Source organism: Seriola lalandi, unplaced genomic scaffold (assembly GCF_002814215.2).
Source record: "Seriola lalandi dorsalis isolate HSWRI2012SDOR001 ecotype SW California unplaced genomic scaffold, Sedor1 jcf7180002054524, whole genome shotgun sequence".
NCBI classification, from domain to species: domain Eukaryota; kingdom Metazoa; phylum Chordata; class Actinopteri; order Carangiformes; family Carangidae; genus Seriola; species Seriola lalandi.
This window is the reverse complement of record NW_019525077.1, coordinates 2,176,105-2,187,945: the sequence shown is the minus strand read 5'-3', so window position 1 is coordinate 2,187,945 and position 11,841 is coordinate 2,176,105. Positions and strand designations below refer to the sequence as shown.

Here is an 11,841-nt window from a genome sequence, read left to right as displayed (position 1 = left end):
GGGGGGGGGGCTGTAACCTAATAGTGGTGCAGATGTTCGCCGAAAACTCGCCAGATGATATTGAAGCTTCTTGTCAAACAGTGGGGGAATGGAATTTGGTGTGTTTTGCATGTGTGTGTGTGTGTGTGCGCGCGTGTGGGGTGTCAGTCTGATCTGCAGATTGGATTTTAAAAACTGGAAAGTTTCAATAGCCAACAAAAAAACAAAAAAACCCTGTTGAAAGTGAAAACGTAAAAATAGAGTAAGAATTAAAAGAGTAACCTGAATAAAGACATTAATGGTACTTTCAGTCAGTGCTGCCGGTCGATGTTATCCATCTATTGTAATCGCATCACGCGGGTTGTAGCTGAGAATAGAGGAAACGGTGCAACACAATTAATACAGCACGTTTTTCGCGGACTGATATTATACATATCGATGTGGCTCCAAGGCTGTTTTTCCTTTTCTCGTGCGTGTTTGAATGTGTTTGTTCACTGAGAACAAAGACACACAAAGACTGACTGCTGCTGCCGGAGCCTCAGATTAACGTAGGAATGTGTTTTTATACAGAAGACTGTGGTTTTTGTCTCCTGGAAACTTACGTTGGAAGAGAGGGATCTCTAAATCACCAGTACGACCTGCGTCAGTGCACACGTGGGCACCTGACTCTCTGCTGTAGACACATTTAAAAAAACAGTGAACTCACCCTTTAACTGTTTCTGATGTAAACAATTAGATGTGACGTCATATACAATATTATATAATCAATTATTATTATATTGTTGTATTTTACGTGTCAGATGTTTTTTTTTATAATGAATAAATCTATTATTGCAATAATTATAAAAAATATGATATAATATTATGGCCTTCTTGTGTCGGTAAACAACATCACACTTCTTCTGTGTTTGCTACTTATCAAGAACAGTCATTATAGTGCAACTGTAAGAGCTGCCTTCTCATTTCAAAGCTGTATCCAGCAGCTGGCTAACTTAGCTTAGCACAAGGACTGGAAACAGGTGGAAACAGCTAGCCTGGGTCTATAGTAGTAGCTCAATAGTGAAAAACTCCTCTTACCAGCGCCTCTAAATCACGTTAATTAACATGATATATCTTGTTAATTTAAAAAGGGAGTTTATGTGCGGGAGTATTTCTTAGCTCGGAAGACTCCAGATTTGATAATATAAATGCAAAATGGACCATGTAACATATATGTTGTTCATATGTATAAAATTTGAAAGTACAACTTAAAAAAGTCACATATTTTCTTTGCTTTTTGTCCATGAGCATCATTTCTCTGAAAGTGAAAACTGTTAATGGCACATTTTTACCTCTTCTTAAATCTTTCATGCGTGCTCATGTCAAAAATGATATATTCTAACAGCTCCTTGAAGGCAGCACGATGCTTTCAAGGGGAGCTGCACAGGACAACCGGTCCAACTGGGGAGGCTGCTGGAGACACTGGGGGGGCGGCCGGTCCTCTTGTGAGAATGTCCTCGTTCTTTCCTGAGAAGATAAACGTTGGACTGGAGCTCAGCAGCCCGGTTTAACAAACCTGAGACTCCATTCAGACGCTGTCGCTCCCCGCCACGGCCACTGTATCATCCAGAAAGTCTTTATAAACACAACCTTGGCGTGTTGTCTCCGCCGTCACAGACAGGTGTTAAACTGGCGTCTCCTGAAGCGTAAACAAGCTCGGACGCTCAAGGAAAATGCCACTTGTGTCAAGAGTTTTGACAGTAAACACCAGGGAATGTTTATGCGTGGTTGCTCTGATTTGTTTGTTCACTTTTCACCGCCGTCCTCTATAGTCCAACGGATTACGGCCATGAGCGGCTGTCTCAGCTGCGGGGGGATTTGGCATCCGTCCCAGACAACGCTTCACCGTCCTGGTCACCTTCATTCTTTCTCACTTCCGCTTCTTCACCTAAAAGCTTTAAAAATGGAAGGTGATCTGGCAGCTCGCTGACTCAGCAGCCCCGGCTTTAGTGCTGTGGTTGGGACGGTGCGTTAGGGTCGGTGTGGAGAGAGGGAGAGAGAGAGAGAGAGAGAATCTGCCTCTCAACCAGAGGGAACATACTGTACCTCTGTGTTTAGTTCAGTATCTCGCAGTGATGCTCGGTTTTATGACGCTCGTAAAACTGAACCAAACACTGAAACAAACTCCAGTGTGATCTGCACCTCTGCACCGCTCACTTTGAGTTTACACCAGCGCCATAGAAACCACTTATGTCTGATTGACTGGTATAATTAAATCAGAACTCATGTGAAAAGTATATTTAATCTGCAGGTAACTGTGGCAACAATTTAGTGCAATTAATCCCATTAGCCCCTAATAAAACCCTCCGTCCTGACCAGCAGGTTGAGAAGCCGTGAATGAGGGAATATCATCGATGGCTGCGCTCCAGCTCCCCATCCCGCGGGGGACCGGCTACCAGGAATCAGAGCGGCCGGGTCGATGGTTAAATCAATATAATGCTTCAGCTCTGACTGTTGTCACCCACCAACCAACCAACGCCTTCTCTCCCCTTTCTCTCTCCCCCCCTTCTGCCCATTAGGAATACTATGACAAGGGAGAGTACGTGATCCGGGAGGGAGAGGAGGGCAGCACCTTCTACATCATCGCACAGGGGAAGGTAACGTGTCTTATTGTAACAGGTGACAAACAACAGCACAAACAACATCATCTAAACTTTACTGACTCCACCTTCGATCCTAAACCAAAGATCAGACTCATCGTGGGACGTTTATAGTCTCCACTGAATCCAGATGAATTCATTTCTTTTCAGGTTAGCATCTTTTAAATGGGGCATGACCTTCATCATCTATTTAATGGGTGTATTACTGCCTTTAAATGACGATTTCTTAATTAAAATAAACGATACTTGAACAATTCAGTGAGTAGAAACCGCTGAGAGAACAAGGAAGAGTCGACATCTCTGTTATGAAAATGTGTGTGACATGAGCCGCACTGCAGAGACTGCTGACGGCATTTTCAATATCTGCAAACAATGGCGCTCATTTGGGCCGGAGACACGAGCCGTAATCCTGTCTTCACAACAACAAAATAATAAATCCTCTGGTTCCTCAGTTACACAACGCCCCCCGCACTGATCAGGATGCTGCCTCAGTCTTTGCAATGAAAGGCTTTTTCTCATCAGTCAGCACAAGGATTTGAATGGCTGGACTTGCAGGACTCTGGGACTGTCCTGTTCAATTTGACCTCCACATGAGTGTAAACAAAACTCCTCAACGCAATGAAAACAGCCGGTTTGTCCAACTGCAAGCAACATTTTTGTGTACCTCAACCCCAGTGTAGGAAATCATTCCTTAAGGTTATTAATTTATGAAAAAAAAAAAACCAAGTAAAAATACAAACAAAAATAAATGTTTTCCCTCAATAACAAACTGGTACTCCAACAAAAACAATATGTTGTCTGTGAGTCTGGGAAGGTGTGGGACTCCCAGACTCTCATACTCCACCCGTCTGTCTGAGATGTGAGAAACCTGACACCGGGGAGCGAGGGGAGATGGAGAGGGGGGCCAGAGCTTTCCGCTGGGGACTTTGAAAATGCCATTATGAGCCGATGTGAGACAGCAGCTCCTCAGCGCCAAGCTAACCGAACCAGAGAAAGACACATGTTGTTGGGGAGGAAGGGGGTTAATACAGGAAATGGCTCTCCGCTCCCTCCCACCCCACCCTCTCGTACCCCCCTGACCAGGGAGGGAATAAACTCTTGAGAGCGGCTGCCACCAGGAAAAACAGGGGAAGTGGAGGTCACGGGGGGTCAAAAGGGACACTTAGTTAAAACACACCCCGGCCGTTATGGCTGTGATGTCATTGTGGCATTTTTCTCCGGCAGGACGATGCCACGAGTGGGACGTCTGACCTCGACCGTGGCGGGCGCGCTGGTTTTTAAAGCCTCACAAATTACAGACTGACTTTCACAACATCAAAGCTGCTGCAGAGTTGTTGTTGAAATCTGGGCTGCAGCCCAAGATGCCACTTAATCAGCCATAACCAATCACGTTCCAGTTACCAATACTGCATGGGGTCTTATTGGATAATACATATTTCAATTGTAATTAAAAAAAAGAAAAAGAAAATGTAAATCTGTTTTTTCGTTTCAAAACTTTTAATTTAATTTTGATTAACATGATCTTATTTGATTTTTAATTCTCAACCAAAAAGGAAATCACATGGTCTATTCGTTTTTTGTTTCCAAACAAAAAGTGAGAAAACTGAATTTAAAAAATGGGCCAATTTGTTTTTTTTCTAATTCATTTGTTCATTTCTCATTTTTGGCAAAGGCAGTATGTACGTGGTCTCAGACACAAAGCTTGGTTTCAAACAAAACAATAAAAAAAGGAGTTGCCAGAAACGAAAAACATTTTTCATTTTTTGATTCTGACAACAAAAACATTTTTGTTTTTGAAACAAATAACAGATTTACTTTTTTTATTTTTTGTTTTTAAATTACAAATGAATTATGGATCATCCGATGATACCCAGACTGAATATGTTGATTTTTTTTATTTTTAACTTTTTTAAAAATATAATAAAATACTTGGAGACAGTTGTAAGCACACACCAAAAAGCTACAGCTGTGAACTGGAGACAGCATGGTGAGGAACCGGAGAGCCCTTTAAGACTCCAGCTGACTGTGTTGTGCAGGTGAAGGTGACCCAGAGCACCGAGGCCCACAAGGTGCCGCAGATCATCAACACGCTGCAGAAGGGAGACTACTTTGGAGAGAAAGCTCTCATAAGGTAAAAACCACCAATACATTGTCATTTTTACTCTGCTCGATTGTATTTGCGTGTGTTTTAAATGCAAAAATGTGTGTGTGTGATGTGCATCTCTCTCCCAGCGATGATGTGAGGTCAGCGAACATCGTCGCCGAGGAGAACGGGGTGGAGTGCCTCGTCATCGACAGAGAGTGAGTATCCTGCAGGTGGGAAAATGAAAACCGAGCTATTCTTCATGCAGAGTTTTGTTTTGTAAATTATGGTTCTGAAGGAAACGCCACGAGGACGACAGCGTCCAGCGCGTCGTCCGATCATCCTGCGTAACAACACCAGCTGCACAGGATGATGTGATCTTCCTCCTTCATCTCAGTGGGATGATCAAAGTCGGTGGGGGTTATGAAGCCTTTCAGCTGGCATTCCAGTGGTTCTATTGTTGACGTGCGGTTTTTGTTTTTCCAGGACATTTGATCAGACAGTGGGCACCTTCAATGAGCTGCAGAAGTACCTCCAAGGCTACGTGGCAACACTCGATCGTGACGACAAGAAGAGACATGCCAGGTAGGCTCAGGCCAGAAATATGAACAGAGAGCCGAAATCCCAGTCGGGTATGTTTGATTCTTTAGATGATCCATCTCAATATCAATGAGCAAACCCTTTGAGCATCTCTTGTATGACGTATGCAGGTGATCAAGGTTTTTAGGACGAAGGAGAAAATAAGGTTTGAGAATGAGAATAGAAACAAAACACACTTTTGCTTTTTTTTACATTTGGACCGTCTCCACCCAGGAGGTCGGTGTCACGCCACCAGAGTCAGCCGCTGTCTCCTGACATCATCCAGCTGAAGGAGATGGTGTCGGTGTTCCCTCCGTCCAGACCCTTCGACCACCTGGAAGTCATCGCCACCCTCGGCGTTGGCGGCTTTGGACGAGTAGAACTGGTAAGACCTGAAAGATTATTTATTTACTCTATAAATAACATTTAGAAATAACCAATTCTATCGATCATATCCATCCGTCCGTCCTTGCATGGACAATATTTGTAGCCATGTAAATTCTTAAAACTGCTCGAATTAAAGCAGCAACTACATTTAAGTGACAAAAGCTGCAGTTCCTCTAATGACCACTAGAGTCTGGCTTATAGACATGTTTACAGCCTGGTGCAAAAACACTGTTTTTGGTCGGTTTGTTGCAACTGTTCGTTTTTATATAACTCACCTATTTAAATTTTATTAAGGCTTAAAGTTACGAACAATTGAGGGTGTGGCCTCGTTGGGTGACGTCAACCTATGGATGACGGAGGCTACTTCCATCTTTATTTACAGTCCATGTGTGAAACATATCACTCCTGTCAGAAACATACAAAATACTGTATAGTTATCTTAGCTCACCGCTCTGTTTTAGCTAGCTAAGTAGTAAGCTAGTTTAGTTCATCTGCAGGGCTTCCAATGTTGTTAATGTACCGGGGACCAATAAAGTTAATCAAAAAAAGTCATTGCCACTTGTTTTGTTTTGTTTTTATTTACATTTTTACATTCTACATTTTACTTCCTGTTTTGTTAAGTGGGCCTGAAAGCTAACCTGCTCCTGAACAGTCAGTGGTGGAGGTGCATTGTGGGTAGTGTAGGCACAAGGTTTTGACAAGAGAGAAGAATAATGTGTGGAATAAAAAAATATGATATGTGTTCTTTAAAAGTTGTTATCTCATGACATGCCACTCTGTTGTTGCAGGTGAAGGTGAAGGGCAAGGACATCACCTTTGCCCTAAAGGTCATCAAGAAGAAGCACGTGGTGGACAACAGGCAGGAGGAGCACATCCACTCGGAGAGGAGGATCCTCGCCGAGGCTCGTTCGCCTTTCGTCGTCAAGTCCGTCCTCCCGCTCATCCGCCGCACACTTTTCCAATTTTTTTATTTTTATCCCAGACGACGAAACCCTGCTCCATTAGTCTGAGAAAACAGCGCAGCGCTTATTAGTTTTTGATGAGATCACAGTGGAGGGCTGGAGCAGATTACAACTTCTCCATGGGGGAGAATGGCAGAGGGATATTGAGACGTCTGCTGTGGAAATCTAGTTACTTGTTCTGAAATATTGCAGCTGCAGCTTTTCTTTGCCTTCTGTGAGATTACTGACGATCCGATTTCACTGTATGCCGTGGAACAGACTCAGATATTAAAACCATTCTTTACAACAACTGAACACCACCCCCCGCCCCCCCGACCTCCTCTTCACACACTCTTTGTGTTTATTTGACCTTTTTTCATATGTTTTAACTATTATCTCTTTGTGTTTCTGATCTGTTTTCAAGACTGATGTAAGGTGATCTAAGATTAGGTGTAGGGTGTAGAGCGACGGCGTGGTGCAGCATCTCTCACCTGCTCCGTGGGAGTGATATTGAATCTGCACATGCTCTGTGGTTGCTTTTAACAGTCAATCACACCACAAGGATCAATTAGTAAAACATTAGATCCAAAATTAAGCTTGTTTGTGCAGTGATATATTATATTCCACTGCAGTACATTGTAATATCCAGGAGTATCACGGCCACATTGCGGAGAAAAAAACAATCTGAAATTACCAGAATAAAATTATGATTTTGAGGATAAAATCAGAAACAAAGTCATAATTTTACAAGAAAAAAATCTCAATATTATGAGAAGGAAGTTGTAATTTTAGGTTGTGTCTTTTTTTTTTAAGAGGGAAAATATCAATCAAAAAAATGCAAATATAGAGTAATAAACAGGACAAATGCGGAAATGCGGATTATAAATGTTTACATGAAGGTCAAATCTTTTACTTCCTGTGTCTTTCTCTCACCCCAGACTGTATCGCACGTTCAAGGATAACAAGTATGTGTACATGCTGCTGGAGGCCTGTCTGGGTGGAGAGATCTGGAGTCTGCTCAGAGACAGGTAGGAGAGACAAACCGCTAACCGACGCCACTGGGAGAAAACTTACATTTCTTTTTTTCAAAATTTTTGAATTGTGAGCTTACCGTCTAATGAGGGAGCTCAGACTTACTCCGTCTTGCATCAAGGTGCTGTCTGGAAGTGGGTTCAGGTGCATCTGTGTAACGAGGACCACTTCTCCTGCCTCTCAGATGCTCTCGGAAGCAGCTGGCTCTTTCTCGTCAGCAAAAAGTTGAAATCCTGTCTCGTCTGCAGGGGGAGCTTTGATGATCCCGCTGCCAAATTCTGCGTGGGTTGCGTCACAGAGGCTTTTGACTACCTCCATCGCAAAGGCGTCCTCTACAGAGACCTGAAGCCTGAGAATCTGATGCTGGACACTGAGGGATACATCAAACTGGTGAGGGTGTTTTTCCTCAAATTGTTCTACGATTAATTGTAAGTAAGTCAAGTCATTTGCATTGTGTAATTGATAATTATGGAGCTCTGAAGATTCAGAGGTTTCCTTTTCTGGTTTTTCTGATGGCCGAATGGTTAGGGTGTGGGTGACGTCACAGATGCTACACAGTGGACTTTCTTGGAGTTAACTGATCAGCTCTGCTTTCACAGGTTGACTTTGGATTTGCCAAGAAGATCAGATGTGGCCAAAAGACCTGGACCTTCTGCGGTACCCCGGAGTACGTGGCCCCGGAGATCATCCTCAACAAAGGCCACAACTTCAGTGTGGACTTCTGGTCTCTGGGCATCCTGGTGTTTGAGCTCCTCACCGGCAGGTTAGTGCATCTGTGCAGCAAAGGCTTTCGTGCAGCGTTGAAAGCTTCCTCAACGGGCTGACGTACGTGAAATATCTTCTTTTTTTTTCTTTTGTCTCCATTCCACTAGTCCTCCGTTCTCAGGGAGCGACCAGATGATGACGTACACTTTGATCTTGAAAGGCATCGAGAAGATGGACTTTCCCAAGAAGATCGGCAAGAGACCCGAGGACCTCATCCGCAAGCTCTGCAGGTACGGCGCCAACATGGGCAGAGCATTGCTCAGAAGTGAAGCTAGACAATCCCAGTAGCTAATGAATCCTGCAATCCACCACGTTTACTTTTACTCGTACTCAGCCACCAAATCTCTCGGAACAGAACCAACAAATTGTAGAGAAGACAAACATTTGCAGTCTTTGTGCCTGAAATGGGTCTTAACGATGTGATTCAGTCAAAAATCTTGAGTGTGAAGTTGAGTTGAAAGCCAGATATGCAACTAAATCAGTAGGAGGATGTGTCTTCAAATGCCAAAGCACAACAAGCAATAGTACAGAAGAAGCAACTCCAAACGTCTTTGGGTCAAAACAGTAACGTGGTCATTTCCCACTCTGCTGAACTTTTACAGGCGAAATCCCTCAGAGCGACTGGGCAATCTGAAGAACGGAATAACTGATATCAAGAAGCACAGGTAAGCAGGAACTGACTCATTTTGTTGCTGATCTCAACTGGGGGGAAAAATTAGCCGCGCAAATAGGCGCTAACTGAACATAATGAATGTGGCCCGGCGAGTTTATGACCTCTGCAATTAGATAATCGCCGAGCACACTGCACGAGAGCGGCAGCCTGCAGAACATACTCAAAAGACTTATTACATTATTGGACGTGATAATAAAGCCACAGTCTTATCAGGATGATTTTCCTTCATGGAGATACTAGAAAAAAAAGTGTTGAATGTTCACAAAGGTTAACATGCTTCGATTTTTAAACATTTGTCTTGTATGTGTTTGTCAAACTCGCGACAGTTCAGACGTGAAGATAACAGTTTTCTAGTGATTGTAAATTACATTTTGTGGTGATTATTGACCTTATTAAACTACTTTTGCAAGTACAACCATCCATTTCATAAAATAGACACATCACAGACATGAACAAACAATGGCTGTGGTGCTTTGTTCTACCTCGCGAGGAGGCATCTCAAAAACTGAGATTTTCTCCTCTTCTAACAGAAAGATAAAGATTTATGAACAGACATGTTTTTATTCACGCGTCAGTTTGTGTCTGAAGGTGGTTTAATGGTTTCAACTGGGAGGGACTGAAGGCGAGGACTTTACCGTCTCCACTGAAAAGAGAAGTAAGTAAAGATGTTTATCCAAACTTGTAAAACTACGAGTCCTAATACTAATAATAGACACACATTTTCCTCCACTCCTGGATTAGAGTTAGTAAGTCAGGAGGTATCATAAGAAATAACTCTCCCTTCCTCCGTCCTCGTCTTCTTTTCCACAACAGCTCCTGGGGCCGACAGATCACAGCTACTTTGACAGCTACCCTCCGGATGAGGACAGTCCTCCCGATGAGCTGTCTGGTTGGGACATGGACTTCTAAGACCTTCTCCTACACCTTTTCCTTTTTCGATTTCACATCCTCACACCGAAAAACTAAATGGGCACCTGTGAGAAAATGTGTCACCTGTGTGGTGCAGTGGATAAACACTCACCTCAATGGAGCACAGCTGGCAGTGTCGTTGGATGGGAAGCCGGTGAGGGATCAAGTCCCTATTTGCTGCTGCTTTTATGCCCCCCGGATGGTTGGAGCACCTGTGAGAAGAGTTGGGTAACGAGAACCGCGAGCTCTGCTTCGTAACCAGTTCCAAAATTATAACAAGATAGTCAATCCCACTATTCAAAATCCTACAGATATCTTTTTCAATGGCGAAGTTTGAACTTGATGTGTTTCAGTCTACAGCTCCAGTTATTTGTGCGTTGAAGCTCACGTGCAGTGAAACACTGATTTTAAAACGTGAAACTGCTTAATTTAGTATTTCTACTGATTTTAATCGCCTGGTCCGTGTGTTTCGGAGATGAGGAGACGTCTGCGGATGACTCCTGCACGACTGACCATGAAGGATTCCTAACTGGGAGAAGCTGATGGCAATGGTGGTGAGGACAACTCCCATGATCCAGCGCTACTTCACAGCGTCAAGACTCTGTCGTCTAACATTAGACGATGAAGTGACAGGTTACAGCGTGTGTGTGTCCACGTGTGTTCATCTTCATATTACCAATGAGGGAGTAAATCAGTGTCTTATGTCACAGTATTATGTTTTTTACATCCCTTTAATCCATCCACACCCGTAATAATCATCTTTTACAGAAACCCGTTTTCTACGGGTCCTCAAGATGACTGGAGATAAGGAGTTTGTTGCAGTTTGTTTATGGCTGCAGAGGAATTGAGCTGTGAGTGTGTGTGTGTGTGTTTGTGGGGAGAACAAACACACACTCGAGAGAGGAAATTCTACTTAGCTGCTAAGAATCTAACCACAACACACTGCTATACCCAAAGATTAAAATTAATTTGTGTTAAGGAGCATCAAGCCAACAGTGTTGCCCTCCGCCGCTCAAAGTCCACACACAAAAACACCTTCTGCACTTATTGAGTGCGAGCGTCCCACAGCAGGGTGCTTGACCTGGAGAAATATTTACCCTTTTTGAAGCTGAGGCAACTCTGCGGTTCCCGGCTTCTTAAACAGAAAGTGAGTTTTCTGCTCGGGCCTGAGGCACCGAGGAGGAAGAGGAGAATGACAGCGAAGAGCAGAAAACCTTCAGGGTTTTACTATGAGGGGGTTAGGGTAAAAAAAAGAAAAAGATGTATTTTCCATTTTTAAACACTTGAGGTTTACAGGAAGTGGACTGTGTACCGTGTGTCTATGTATATACTGTGTACTGTAAAGCACAATCATCGAAAATACACAATTTATACAATCCAAGCTACGTGTTCCTTTATGTAAACCTTAAAACTGCGTGAGTGAATTTTGTAAATGTCAAACATATATATACGTATGTATGTATGTATGTATGTATGTATACACTGACTGGTGAATGTGTGTGTACAGTATGACTGTATGGAAGCACCTGAATTTCCTGGATGAGCTGTGGCCTTAAGATAATGACTGATTTCAGGATACAGCTGTTTGTCAACACTTAAGAGTTTATGCTTTTTTGAATTTTTATTTTAAAGAGTCTGAGGTCTGCATCGCAAATAAACGTCATTACACTTACTTTAGTGCAATGACGAGCGCTGCAGGAATGAGTCTCAAAATCTGGAAATTAGTTGTATTTTAGCACTTCCTGTTCCTTCATCCTGAAGTTGATGGGTTTATAGTTTGATGGCTGAAATAAGGACTGTGGTTAACACAAGGTCAAGACATTTTCACGTTTTATTCTACGATATAAAATACAT

The 11,841-nt window shown here is 43.0% G+C and overlaps 1 protein-coding gene across 2 annotated transcripts in view; it reads left to right on the top strand.

Moving 5' to 3' along the window:
* Nucleotides 1–11,368, top strand: part of prkg2 (protein kinase cGMP-dependent 2) — a 20,799-nt gene extending 9,431 nt beyond the window's left edge. For both annotated transcript variants that reach the window (XM_023414308.1, XM_023414307.2), the window contains 13 exons: nt 2,538–2,615; nt 4,655–4,749; nt 4,851–4,919; nt 5,188–5,286; nt 5,515–5,665; nt 6,456–6,592; nt 7,547–7,636; nt 7,889–8,030; nt 8,240–8,403; nt 8,513–8,635; nt 9,008–9,070; nt 9,667–9,733; nt 9,892–11,368. In XM_023414308.1, coding sequence (XP_023270076.1) covers nt 2,538–2,615; nt 4,655–4,749; nt 4,851–4,919; nt 5,188–5,286; nt 5,515–5,665; nt 6,456–6,592; nt 7,547–7,636; nt 7,889–8,030; nt 8,240–8,403; nt 8,513–8,635; nt 9,008–9,070; nt 9,667–9,733; nt 9,892–9,987 — 1,374 coding nt within the window. In that variant the 3' untranslated portion in view covers nt 9,988–11,368. The remainder of the gene's footprint in view (nt 1–2,537; nt 2,616–4,654; nt 4,750–4,850; nt 4,920–5,187; nt 5,287–5,514; nt 5,666–6,455; nt 6,593–7,546; nt 7,637–7,888; nt 8,031–8,239; nt 8,404–8,512; nt 8,636–9,007; nt 9,071–9,666; nt 9,734–9,891) is intronic.
* The last annotated feature ends 473 nt before the right edge of the window (nt 11,369–11,841 follow it).